Source organism: Acipenser ruthenus, chromosome 26 (assembly GCF_902713425.1).
Source record: "Acipenser ruthenus chromosome 26, fAciRut3.2 maternal haplotype, whole genome shotgun sequence".
Classification (NCBI taxonomy): domain Eukaryota; kingdom Metazoa; phylum Chordata; class Actinopteri; order Acipenseriformes; family Acipenseridae; genus Acipenser; species Acipenser ruthenus.
In genome coordinates, this window is record NC_081214.1 from 15,640,014 (window position 1) to 15,654,540 (window position 14,527).

The 14,527-nt window shown below is 37.3% G+C and overlaps 1 protein-coding gene and 1 long non-coding RNA gene across 2 annotated transcripts in view; one reads left to right on the forward strand and one right to left on the reverse strand.

Moving 5' to 3' along the window:
- Positions 1-2,144, reverse strand: part of LOC117412570 (palmitoyltransferase ZDHHC15B) — a 16,798-nt gene extending 14,654 nt beyond the window's left edge. The window contains exons 1-2 of the mRNA XM_034021047.3: positions 1,930-2,144; positions 177-203 (exon numbers count right to left, since the gene is read on the reverse strand). Coding sequence (XP_033876938.2) covers positions 177-203; positions 1,930-2,047 — 145 coding nt within the window. The 5' untranslated portion in view covers positions 2,048-2,144. The remainder of the gene's footprint in view (positions 1-176; positions 204-1,929) is intronic.
- Positions 1-13,967, forward strand: part of LOC131701665 (uncharacterized) — a 16,026-nt gene extending 2,059 nt beyond the window's left edge. Inside the window, exon 3 of the long non-coding RNA XR_009308942.1 lies at positions 12,230-13,967. This is a non-coding gene — a long non-coding RNA (uncharacterized LOC131701665). The remainder of the gene's footprint in view (positions 1-12,229) is intronic.
- The last annotated feature ends 560 nt before the right edge of the window (positions 13,968-14,527 follow it).

Genomic DNA, 14,527 nt, shown 5'->3' on the forward strand with positions numbered 1-14,527 from the left:
TTATTCAACTGAACCTCTGATCAGCTCCTGTATCAATGATACCTGTTATACATGGAATGGAACTATCCTGCAGGACCGGAGTTGTCCAAATCTGCTGTACAGTCACACAAATCCACCAATCAGAACACTCAAAATGAGTCGCTTTACTATTAATTGTAATGTAATGTACTGCTTACCTTTTTCAAAACCGTTGGTGATAGTAACTGTAAAAAAAAAAAAAAAAAAAAAAAAAAAAAAGAGAGAAAAAAAATTGTTTAGAAGTGGTACTATACAGGTTTACTATTACAATTATTGAAAAAGTAGCAATACCTGCCATCTCTAGCACACACTTTCCCCACTGATTTATTGGTTATGTAACACATACAGCACACCTGGGGTGTGCAGTATTGTGTATAATATTAAAAAAAAGCTGCATCTCCCTGTAAGTCAGTTACAGAAACAACAGGCAAGCAGTTTTGACAATAGGTGCTCGGTTGGCTGGTGCTTCCTGTCCCAACACAATTTTTTGAGGCTTCACAAGGAAGCGTCTCAAAAGACCTTTCTGTAGAACAGACACTGCTGCCGATTTGTGACCCCCTACTTCCCTGAAGGAGGGTGCGGACGTAACCTTTCAGAACACTGGCAGGCTTCTTGCATCGGTGCCAGCCTGACTGGCGTTCCTACACACTACTGACAGTGTTTTTAGGGTCTGATCATATCCGTCTGTCTTTCACTCTCTACATGGTAAACACGATCACTGCCTTGACTTTGCACCAGTCTTCACCACAGCCCCAATGCGCATCTTTTTGAAAATTCCCTTTGTTTTCAACATTAACCGGTGTGCACAGCAGAATCCACATTTCAATAGTGCACAAGATGTACCACATTACAGAACTTTTTATAGGCGACAACTGCATTCAGAAAGGAGTAAAACGCTTGACTTTTTAAAGCACTTTTCTTATTTGGAAAGCTGCCCAGTCTTTCTTACATGAGGTCTGTGGTTAGTAAAATACTGGCAGGAGCTCTTTCTATACAGTCTGTCAAACCATACCCACATTTGATTCAATGATTTCTCCCTAAGGTATATAATCAGCCTATAGGGTGGAACAGCCCCCCTCAGCCTCCAATACTAGGTGATTATGTTTTGCACTGTATTTAGTGTACACGTGAAAACAATTTCTAATTCCAAAGATTACTATTTCATTTTGGCAGACGTTATTACGAGTAGAATTTTTACTGGCACTAAGTCGTTGATTTCGCTGCTACCTGTAGCTACACAAAACAGTTTAATACACTTACAGCCAATAAAGTAAAAATATTTCCCTTTACTCAACCCTGTTGTTAAACTAACCAGTACAATACACCAGCAACCCGAAGTGTTTTCATAGACTCATAAGAACATAAGAGCATAAGAAGGTTTACAAACGAGAGGTGGCCATTCAGCCCATCTTACTCGTTTGGTTGTTAGTAGGTTATTGAAGCCAGAATCTTATCAAGCAGCTTCTTGAAGGATCCCAGGGTGTCAGCTTCAACAACATTGTGTACTGTACGTACAAAACCAACATTGTCAACGTTTTTTTTTTTTTTTTTTTTTTTTTTTTTTTTTAACAAAATTGATGTTGCTACCTTATCATATAAATACACAATGAAGTAATACCGTATGCAGCCGTGTGATAATCCAATTAATACAAAAAAATAAAATGACAATCATTTCCTAATAAAACCTGGATCTTTGATACTAATTACATACAGTGCAAGACGTTTACATTAGTAAATGCTTACAGGCAAGCTGGTGTACATGTACAGTACCGAACGCTAGCAACACTGACCACTTCAGTAGCTGGCAATTAGCTGTACTATTGATCTTTTTCCAAACACTTCCTGGTTTTCTACACATCTGTTAATCAAATAAAATAAAGCAGTGACGTACATGCTTGAAAAAATACTTACACAGACAGAGTTCAAAAACATACGCATAATAGGACCACAACATCACCATAGTAATAATAATCACTGGGATCCAAGAGAAAATACGCTGGCAGCACCGCAACCCTCTCGATAGGGCCATCTTCAGCGCCACCACAGTGCATCCTCTCTGCGCTAGATTAGAGAGCCTGCCTGCCGACAACAAATTCACATCGGATCCTCTGAGTTTGACTTGACAGACTGACAGGACTGATAAAGGCAACAACAAAGGCAATCTAGAAAGAGCAAACGTCGATGAGACTGCACAGTCGCATACGGTGACGGTGCTGCCCCTAACGACTGTGAGGTGAAGGGCCTCTTGTATATCACAGTTTAATCACAATGCAAGTAAGTCTGTATTAGCAGTTTCAAAATGATGTCTTTGTGCAGAACAGAGTTGTTGCAGAATATCACCCCCACCTGAAAATTGGTCTATCAGCCGAACTGGTCCAGAGATGAAAAAATAAATAAAAAAATGTTGATACCTTTTATTGGACAAACACAGTTAATGACCAGCTTTAAAGTCCAATTAGGTCTCTTCAGCTGGTGAAATTGTAATTTGAAAAATTATGACAGGCAGTTATGGCAGGTATTTTGTAATTTTTGTTTATTAAAAAGAATGATAAACATAAATTATTATTATTATTATTATTATTATTATTATTATTATTATTATTATTATTATTATTTGTTTATTTAGTCAGTTTCCCTCCTATGTAACACTAAAGCTGTTGCCAGGAAAGAAGCCAATGTAGGGAAATGGACAATTTCAAGCTCTAGGTGAAATGACCCAGGAAATGCAAGACAGTGTAAAAAGGGATGGCATGCAAACAGAGGTGCCTTTAATCTAGTGTAGTACCAAAGGTCATGTTTCAGATGAAAATACACGCTCGCTATAACATGGGTTTCTTTCAAAACTGCACATTTGAGACTTACTGTACATAATAATGGATGCGCATGCCTAAGAAAATGAAAGGAACTAATGTGTTAGCTACAATGACTTTAAGCATTCTGAAGTTTGTTTTTCATTTTGTGATAATAACGTATGCTTTGAAAATATGGCCATATACTCATCATGTCATGAAACTAATTTGCATGCATCCAAACTGGACTGCAGCAACAAAGGGATGGTCAATGTGTGGCTGATGGTACATAACCCACATATGATGAGGTAACTGTGCAGGGTGAGTGCTGTGTGTATGCGGAAGACACATGGTGAGACATTGCTATTTTAAGCAACCTTTGACATCATTTTAAAACATGTTCCAAGGGCTTTCCAACAACAACAAAAAAAATTAATTGGCATAGGTCATGGACATTAAGAGGTTGAGTAACCCCACAGGTCCACATGAGCTGGACTGACCCTTCTGTGCACTCTACTTTATCTGAAAGTGGACCTTGTTGACAGTTCAGTTGGCTTTAGTGGTAGGGACAGCTCCCTTTCCCATTGATATCTGCTTGCTGTTAGCATGTAGCTGTTACATACTGTATTCAAGTTTAAGAATCGCAGGAAAATATATTTTCTTTATGAAGCTCTCGTTATAATTATCACCCATGGAAACGACAATAAATGTTAACAACCATCTTAATTGTGTACAAAAACCAAACATTTTAAACACTATGGGACACTAAAGATACAGCCACTATGTGCCTGTATTTAGTCTATGTATTTAGTCTAATATTGTGTTGCTACAGGCACCTGTAGTTTTAAAGATAAACCTGCAGTGGGCACTGTCCTCCACACAATGACATTTCCCTCCACGATGAAGACTATTCCAGGGGTGTTATTTCATCTATAGGTTTGCAGCTTGGTCTTGGATTACAGTATGCTTTAGGAGTCCATATTAAATTAACTGAAAGACACTTGGACACACTGTCCTTTAAAGTGCTTCTGTAATGTGGAGGAACTCCCTACTTTAGGAATGTTATCAGGGATGAAATTTGTTCCAAGAACTAATTGAGGGCAAAATGAATTAACCGGTCAAGGGAATGTCCATTTGAGGCTGCTTGACGCTCAGTTCCATTCAGTTTTCAGGGTTTGCTGACCAGTAACCACAGGTCAGTTCAGGTGGCTGTAATGACTGCACCCACCAAGCTTTATTTGAAAGAGAAAGTTGCTTCAGATTTCATTTTCATTCTTTTAACTGGCCCCTGTTTATGATTCTAAGGGGTCCCTATTACACGCACAGATATGTTTTTGTTTTAATCAGTTCTACTTGCCCGCCATGAATACTTGTAAGTTAACTGAGGCTAGAGCAGTCAAAGTGTCTTTACAGTGCTGCCCACACACATTTTCAAGCCCAGGGCAAACTTTTAAGTGAGGCCCTGAGAGAGAGCTTATTTTAATGTCATCGCTTGCGCACAACAACCGCACATTCTGGGAACGCGAGGGGTAATTAACTATAATAGCTTTGCTCGTGGTAGGAATGCTGGCATTCATTTTTCCTCTCAGCTGTAACGGGCCCGTGACACAATTTCCGGTTGCCCCCCCAAGCACTGTGTCTTTATAGAACTAAGAGCCAGCACCAACTAGTGATCTGCCACGTTGGATCAAGATTCAATTTGTTATGCTGGCAATACACTGATATGTACTCTGGCTGATCTAGCATATGTCCATGGCAGGCAACTGGAACCAATAAAAAGCAGCTCCTGAACTCTGAGTCAAAGCACCTTAACACTGACTTATCAAAAGATAAGAATGAAATATTTGAGTAATTGCAATAAGTAATGTGCAAAATGATGACAAACACCATAAAACAGCAAGGGGACAGTTAAAAAAGAAATTACATGTGTAGCTACATACTGTATAAGGGGCACTTTTTAGTCTATTAACTGTTAGCAACAAACTTACTTACATATTTGCAACAAGGTTACATAAGATAGAGAAGTGTAGTTATCATCTCTGTAAGAGGATGACTTTTCAAACTCTTCTGGAAAGTGACAAATTTTTAATATTCCACAATGGCGGTCCACGGTTTTAAAGCACATTTCCAAAATCTAGAAAAATCTAGTAAGATAATGGTACAATGACATCACAGTTCTAGAAAATGAACGTTCCATTCAATGCCAATAGTAGTAAAGATAATCTTGTATCATAACCAGCATATGAACTTGAGAAAGCCAAATAATCTGCACATGTGCAGATTGACAATGACATGCTTAACACGCATTCAGAACACTGGCAGCATGTGGCATGCGATTTAATAAGAGGAGAGTGACAGTGATGTCTGAGGAAAGAGCATTTTTAATTCAATCTTAGTAGTATGCTTGACTTGCAAAGGCAATGCTATTTTAAAAGTTGAATTTTATCTAGTAGTAAAGCCCAACATAATATTTTTTAATGTGGCATTGTCACAAAGACGGCCGGAGTGGGTGGTGTCAGACCAGAGCCAGGAAGTAACACACAGACTTGGGGTTTTGGTGAGGCTGAGCGCGTGATCGTGCTCAGCATTTAATAATTAACAGACAGAACAGAAAATAAAAGGTTTACACAAAACAGGACACGGCATTTCACGCCAAAATAAAGAGACAAACAAAACGTACTAAACACTTAAACGGACAGACGAACAAACACGGTGAGTGAAAACACTTTAACTATTCGCTTTTATAATTTACAACTACCTCCGTCTCCAATCCCGTTCTCCACTCACCGAACACCCAACCCTGAGTGACAGAAATGTGCATCTATATATACTGTTGTGCTGGGATTCAATTACTAATTAATTACTCACTTGAATCCCAGCACGTGAATTAATTCTGTGCAACCCCGTGCTCACATATTACATTTAACCAGCACGTGAAGTGATTTGTGCCCTCCTCGTGCCTAAATATAAATCTACATTTTTAAATACACGTGAAACACAGACCCGTTTATATCCCGTGTACCAATCTCTATACACCAACATTAACACACGCACGCAACATACAACATATAACACACAAATGCACACAGGGGCGGGGCACATTGCCACAGGCATGTAAACACCTTTTCAAGATCAATTTTATCATTTTTGATGCACATTAAATGTAACTGACAGCAGTCAGTCCTACAAACACAGTGACAGAGGAAATTCCTAGACAATTTCTTTGGCAGATCCGGTCTGTAATTCTGTGCTAATTTCAGTTGTGTGGTGTGTTATTGGGACTATATTACAATGAAGATATGGAATGTGCTTTTTTAGGTTTTGTAGTTAATAGGTTTTGTAGTTAAAAATAAGTATTTTTTTCCTTTGTTTACCTTGTGGTGAGTAGGGATATTACTTGAGGGTGGCAGTCGGATTGATGTTAATTGATTGTGACTAGAAAAATAGTAACCGACTTGTGAACATAACATTATTAATAAATACTTACTATCAACAAGTCTCAACCATTCCTGCTGTTTGGATATCTTTTTTTAAGTGATTACATTCCCAGACCTTCATTTTCTGTCTGACTGAACTAGTCTGGCAGTCAAGCAAATAAAATAAGAAAGCCCACTCCAGGGGTATTAAAAAGCGATCCAAGCGGTTTCATTATTTATTTATAATTATTACTAGCCCTGTATAAACGACGTTATTTTAATCCTATTATTTACAGGGTCTCACAACCCCCGGAAAAGAATAATAAGACGGCACGTACGTCGTGTACTTAATAAAAGTAAACACAAACGTCTTCACCAAATTCGCCTCAGAACAGCTGTACAATCCCAACTGCGAAAATGAGCTGATCAAAATTAGTGAGTATAAAAAGTATAGCCTTAACAGTTGGGTACAATGTGTTATAAAAGATGTTCCTGTGATCACACAATTACTGCTAACACTGTCAACCACAGACTGGATTCATTTACAAGCAATTAGACAATTTAAAAATATATATATTTATGTATTTTTATTTTATTTTTTATAGTGAAACTTTGATATGTTTGAGGGCTGGCTTATTAAGTTTATTTAAGTAATTCACTCTTTATTGAGCTGTTTAACCATTTTCTCTTTTAAATTATTAAAATGACTGTGTTTAATTTATTAGTTGTTGAAGCTACACATTTATAATTAGTAGTACATGTTTACATCTGTATGAACTACATAGGTTTAGAGAATTATTATTTACTGTTGCTGTGCAATCCCTGTGAAATAACAGATTTAGGATTACAAACCAAGTGGCAAAATCAGCAGATCAAAATGGAAAATGGATTGTTATCATATTTCAAATTCACGATAATGCTGCAACAATGAAAACACAACATTAAAGTCATATATTTAACAATAAAGTGAGAGGGAAGTTAAAAGTACAGTACAGTTGAGTGAACCTCTCAGGAAATGTGCCTTTGCCTTTGCTTTAAAATAGGCTCCTATTTATTTGTAATTCCAACAGTGAACAAAAATATATTCTGTTTTGAACTGCAGAGAAATGTTGTTTTTATATTCTACAGTAATGCTAAGTACCTTCCAGATTCTCTAGTACAAAACCTGAAATGTTTTGTTTTGTTACAAATTTATAGTGACACACAATCCATTTTAAATGAGGATAATTGCCAGTGCTCCTTGTTTCCAGTAAGGGGCTGTACACGTACCAGGAATCTCTGTGGTTGGCTGAAATATCTGTGAAAACTCAAGCAAAACAGTGAATATGGACAACGCCAGACTGCCTCATAATCAGATTCAGAAGGCAGTAAAAGAGTTTGACCTGTGAGATTCTCCTGTGTTATTTGGAAAATTAATTAATAAATGTCACTGAATCACAATGTGACCTTTAACAAACAACTTGACCTCTCTGTGCCGCTGTCTTCCCAGCTGTCAAACTGGGCAGACAAGACACCCTTGAGGCTGCATTTGTGGAAAGAAAATTATTTTCCGTTTTTTTATGTTGTTTTTTTAAAATCTTGTTATTGTATTGTAATATCATAATAGTATCAAATGTACAACATGAACATCATGTAATAAAGTTTCAGACAGTGCGTTGTTTATGAATCACCCCACATATCCTTTACAAAACTGTATCAGTGAATCATCCTGGAATGCTGGGAGAGTCATTATTTGTTTCCATGGAAAGGAATTCATTTTGTAGCTGGTTTCGCAGACACAAATACACTTTAATGAGCTCTTAAGTCTGCTTTTGCTGTCGCCGTGCTGTTCTCATTGTACTAAATGCTATGGGGGATACAATTACCTGTGTTTACTTTGGAAAGGTGTGACCCGGTTTGCCCCTGTTAGACAGACAATAATTCGTAAAATTATGTTTAACAAGAGAATACATGCAGCCTATGTTCAAAGAACAGGCGATACAAAAGCTGTCAATTTTGTAATTCTTTCATAAATGGAACGTTTAATTATGATGGAGTCTCACTTAACTGTAGCTTCATGATGGAGAATAACAACCGGAAAATATGAAGTATGAATAATCTCTCCTCCACGGGGGAGAATAAATAACAGCTACTTGTATTGCATTATCAAGTTTCCATTAATAATCCAGGATCACTGATTCATATTATTTGTGTTGAATGATGAGGGACTGTGTACAAAGTTACCAAGGTAAATCACATACACACTGTACCAACACTTTAAAGGAGCGGGTAGTCAAGGCTTTAAAATCCATTTTCTCAGCTTAAATTGATTCCCTTTATTGTTGTGCTGACAATGTTTCGGTTCTGCACTTGTTTCAGTTTGAAGTCAGGATTTTTCACACTTTTAAAACCTTTAAACTGCTGCTTCCTGGTTCCTAATCATCACATCCTGTGCTGTGGGTCATGTGGTAAAATTGTAGCTATGCCAGTGGAGCAAGACTTCCCTACTGCACAAGAAGATGATTAGGTACCAGAAGCTGAGACCTATATACACAACAGCACAACAGTAATGACGTTGCTTGCACTAACAAATAGTAAGAGGGCTAAATGATTCAGCTACTGTTAATTGTACTATACTGATAGATCCCAAGGTTATCTTTTATATCCAATTACATTTAGTCATATTCAACAATTTTCCATCAAATAATTCATTTAAATAGTTGTGGGGACTTGTGCTAAAGAATTGGACTTGCAGGTCCTAGCTATAAATTGTAAAGTGTAACACACCTACAGCCAAATGTACACCCGTCTCCTGTGAATTCCCAGCACAGGGCAATAAATACAGTAATTACATTCAATTTATAGATGGCCCTTAGAGATTGCTATTTCAGTTCCTTTAATTGCCGATTGAAGAGCATTAGGTAAGGGCCATGAGCAGCCAGTCCATTTTGGTGCTTGGCAAAGTTGGTCTTTGAGCAGATATTGCATATTCCACCTCCATGAATGCATGCCATGGGTTTTGACCAGCCTTATACATTGAACTGTATTTATAACTCCACCTGTATCCACAGACAGCTCTAGTATAGTCTGTTAAACATTGCGGAAACTAAGATGCAGACTTCACAATTGCTTAGCTGTGTGATGAGGCATTTCATTTCATTTGATCTGTTTAAAAAAAACCCTAAAGTACACAGAGCTAACTAAATAATACAAGCAAACCAACCCTACCTAATATGTATTGCCATATGTCTTAGATATGATATGAAAGATGCAGACACATATGGTAAAGTTGAATTAGATTTTTCTTTTAAATACCAGTACAAATAAAAAACACCTTTAACATAAAGCCAGATCTAGGACTGGTAATACATTGAAGGTAAGATTTTTTCAATTTATTGTAATTTTACTTACTTTGTCTAAATGATGTTCTACCCTATTTTGAAATAAACACTGCCTTGTAAACTAATCTAATACCTCAATATGTAAACCTAATTTTATAAACATTGTCAGTGTAACCCTTAAAAAAGTTTTCCATAGTAAATACATAGGTAGGCATTGTAAGCCTAAAGGTGTAAGGGAAAGCATATAAAGAACATGGCAAACCGTACTAAGTAAACTTCAAAAATACCATGGTACATTTTTTATAAGGGAAGACACTGACAATACTTAATTAGTTATCCTATGGCAGTGTTTCTGTAAAGTTACTTAGTGTTGAAAGAGTTAAATAGCAGAACTCAGTGTTACACTACATCATCGACAACAAAGGGGGCTTAGCGCAACCGGACAGAGATTTAGGCCTGAGAATGCTTTTCAATCAGCTGTTAAGCCTCTATTATCTACATCAACATATTATGACAACATATCTTCAGGAGGAGAGGCCTGCATGATCTTGAAAATTACTCAAAAGGTCAGCCTAATAAAGGAGTGAAAGACGTAATCTCTACAGCTAAATTCAAAATATAACATACACATGTTAAATTGACTTTTTTTTAAAAATACGTACTTTATGATTCTGTGTTTCTGATTAACTGTACATCAGAAGAGGCCTGGTGCACCCGAACAGAAAATTAGGCTGTTTTTGATCACTGTAAATATTATCTTTATCCACATATTATGACAACAAAGCACTTCTCACCAGGAGAAGAGAGGCCTGTGTAATCTTGGAAATGACTCAAAAAGACGGCCTAATAAAAGGAGTGAAAGACACTACTGTAATAGAAGATAGTGAGTTAATAATACTGACATCAGCATAAGACATGTGCTTACCTCTCGACTACGGAGTTTGCTCTTTTTTTGTTTGTGTCCGGCCCATGCCTGCACATTCAATTCAATGGGCTGTAAGTGTTGTTGACAAACATTTGAAGACATTGAGCAAAACTTCTAGTTGAAACATTGAGAAAGACTTCTAGTCAAAACATTTGTCAAGTATATTAGAGTTCTGTATGCTGTGGTTGCTGTTATTCTATTCTGAGTTTAAACAGGAGAACCTGCTTGGACCTGTTTAGTTTATGTATTATGTCTAACAAATTACTTTTCCATGCATTTCCCTTAAGAATTTCAGGCGCTATCAAAGACAATATAAAACAAAGTGGCTTAATCTTGAAAAAGGTTTAACAAGTTGTTGAGGAACATATCCAATATTAAAAATGGAACTTGTGTTTTCTATTTTTATTAAATGTATTTCATTATTCCTTTTACGCACAATGTTTGTTGTGAAAATGCCTGGCAACAAAGAACTATATTAATTTCTGTACCAGAGGGTAATTTATTTTTTATCATGGCACTCCTCAAATCAATGTAGACAATGTCAAAAGGCAGTGTGGAATAAAGCAGTTTTAAATAATCTGAGGGAGCAGAAGAAACAGAGTGACAGACAGGCAATGAGCTCATCTGTGGCACGCTTGCCCTGGCTCTATGCCCTCAGAGCAGGAATACGTCAACAGTCTACAGGGGTTCACCAGTGCTAAGCAGTGGGGGCCAGTGCATTGCAAATTGACATGCCTTATGTTTTGCTGGAGGCTGCAAGGGCTGCCAGCAAGCATAAAACTAAATGGTATTGGGTGCAAAAAAACACCTGAGGTGTCTGGCCCGCGGAGTTGTAAACCACATTAAACACACACGTCTCACTTAGAAAAGTCTTTTCAAATGCTAATGTATTTACATAGCCTGGGTTACTAAAATAAAAGGGGCACTGGGAGTGGTACCATATAAAGGTGAGTTCCTTTTTCTACTTTTCTAAATATTTTAAATAAAATGACATTTTATTATAAAATGACATAATCCAGTTGAAATTTCTCCATTTTTTGTTTTCAAGGTTTGTATTTAAATGAAATGGTTTGGATCATGTTTACCTTTTCAATGTTTGTTTATAATTTCTGTATCTGTACTGTAAATAATGGTTGTTGAGGGGAATCTTTTTCACATTGAAACAGACTAAATTGTATGTATTTCTGTGTAAGTTTTATATTGTATTAGGGCGTGTAATTGTGTGGGGCAACATCACCCCTGTTTAGGATAATGTATTGTTAGCAGTCTACAAAAACAATAAGTGCAGGCTGTTCCCAAAACACACTTCCACTATCTGGCCATTTGACATTTGTTCTTGATGGTAGTTGAAATATGGTGTAAGATGTTGTAGCTAACAGTTGATTAATGCAGATGGGTTTAAAATAGAGATGTGCCAGGTAACTTTCTCGTACAATGTAGCTTGAACTCCCTGTGAGTCTATACAGTATGTTATCACTGCAGTGTTTTCTCTTACATTATATTAACTGTGTAAAAGTGTTTAGCCGTGTCACAGCAGGAGCACTAATCTGTGTGGCAGTCAAAAGATGTTATGCATCAATAAAGAATTCTAGAGAAACTGGAGCAGTGGAACAAAATAAAACAATTATAAATACTTAAAAGATAATATCTTGTGACCAAATTTACTGTTGGAGTTTAACATTTTACTGAAAAAAACTGAAAACTCCCTGCCTGCAGTGTCAATTCAAAAGGCGTTCAGACTTTTTTCTTTCCCTAATTTAGGTCATATGGTCTAACACAGCTGGCCTGGAAAGAACTTTGCTCCAGTTGGGTTTGGTTGGACTCCTCAAGGGACCCGCACATCACACCAGACCTCAAAACAGAGCCTGGACTTGCAGCTCAGTGCGTAAGAGGCTCAGAACCTCAGCCCTGCAGAAGTGTTCCTCATTCAGGGACGCTAATAAATTACAGTGCTGATGTCACAGCAGAGAAGCACTTGGGAAAACACTCTTTAAAATACATTAAATATGTGTGATTCACTGGTGGAAGGGAGAGCTAAAGAGGGAACATGTCATTTAAACTGAGAATTGTTTCTCATGGATTGTCTTACAGGTTTAAACCTAAACCACTGTCACTTCAAATGAAGACACATGCTAGTCAGAGTGGATTTCTCTATCTCTCCAGTTACAGGTGTACAGACTAAGCATTTTCTTACCTTTTATTATCTTTACTCATAAATGTTTCCCACAGTAAAAGTAAAACGTGTGGGGAATAGATATGAAATCAGAGAAAAATTGTATTAATGTTTTAGTTTGTTACAAGGAATTATATGTCCCTTCAGTAATAAGGCCACTCCCCTATTAGAGCCCCATTTTGTTGGTCCCTTGAGTGGCCTGTATAGCAAGGTTCATCTGTATTTAAGTAAGTTGCATGTTACAGTAAACCGGGTTTGTAAAATCTGTTTTTAGTGTCGGCCCTATTCAACAGAGGCTATCCAAACTGTGGCGACTGCCAGCATTTGTCAGATTTGAAAATGTTGAATGCATTTAATTCACCACATATTGTTTTTAACAGTTCAGCAAATCTTAAGCACATTCAGCAAATGTTGAACAGACTTAAAAAATGAAAACAAGATGTCAATCAGTTTTTCCGAAAGGTCAGAAAAGGATTTTAAGCCTGCAGTCGATAAAGATTTAAAACAAGTCTTAACTCTTATTAGCACATCGACCTTCCTCATATTTTGGCTGCAAATGGTTTATTTTACAGATTTTTCCTTGGCAGAAGCCCAGAATATTCTAACATATGCTTAGTTGGTATTGAATAAAATATCTGAACTAAAAGAAAAGTGTAGGCTTAATAGAGTGTGTGTCTCTTTCTTCTGAACCTGTTACAGAGGCTGGTAGGTGGGCAGGGGATACAGGAGACCCCCAGGTTGTCTTCTGTGTAATTAATTACACTTTGTTCTATGTCATTCTGTGATCACATACAGCCAAGTTCAGGTAATTAAAGGTTGCCCAATGTGGTAAAACTTGCAGCTATTGTTATGTATTGTGCTATAATGGTCTACAGTAGTGCCAGGCCACTCAGCTGCCAACACCCATATTTAAAATTGAGTGGCAACTAGTAAAAATAAGGATGACTTTATTAAACAGATCTCCAAGTTACAGGTGTCAGACTCAACCGTTGCAAGACGTGTGGAAACTATATCTGAAGACCTGTGTTGCAAGTTAAGGAAAGGATCTCTGAATGCCACAATGGAGGTTGTGGTTAAAGTAGTGAACTTTACTGTTACACACTCACTCAAGCACAGTCAGTTAAAACTTTTAGTTGACAAGTATTTTAGTAACTCGTGACAGTGATTTGGTGCTGTATGCAGAAGTAAGATGTCTTAATCTTGGTCAGGTGTTGGCTTGTTTCATGGATCTGCTTCCTGCCATCAGAGATTTTTTGGAAGAGCCGATTTGATCTACTGTCATACCTGAATGATGAAACATTAACGCTGCAAGTGACATTTCTTACCGATATCACCCATCATATGAATACACTTACCCTCAAGCTACAATGAAAGGGCAAAACCCTACCAACCTTACTGCGCGACGTTTCTTCATTCAAAGCAAAACTGGGATTTTTTTTTCACACATTTCCCAACTTTGCAATTACAGATGACAACATTGCATGGCGCAGCATCGTTTTTGGCACAACCATATGTGTAGTATGTTACTGAGTTATCGACAGAGTTCGCCTCTCCATTTTCTGACATGAAACCACTGCTACCAGTACTTTCACTCGTCGAGAATCCATTTTATGCTGATGTCAAAGCCGTATCAAACGCAGCAGAAAGTTTTGCAGTTAACAAAAGCTAACTTCCAAAAAGAACTGATAGAATTGCAACATAAGTACTGACCAGCTTTGGATCAACTTATGTCTGTGTGAGTGCATTTTCATCGATGGAGATTATCAAATCAAAACTTCGCACATCTCTCAGTGATAGACATGGGAAGGTCTTTGTTCAGCTACAAGTGACAGAGTATTGCCCAGATGTAAAAACGATGACGAAGAGAATGTAAACATAGTCATCTT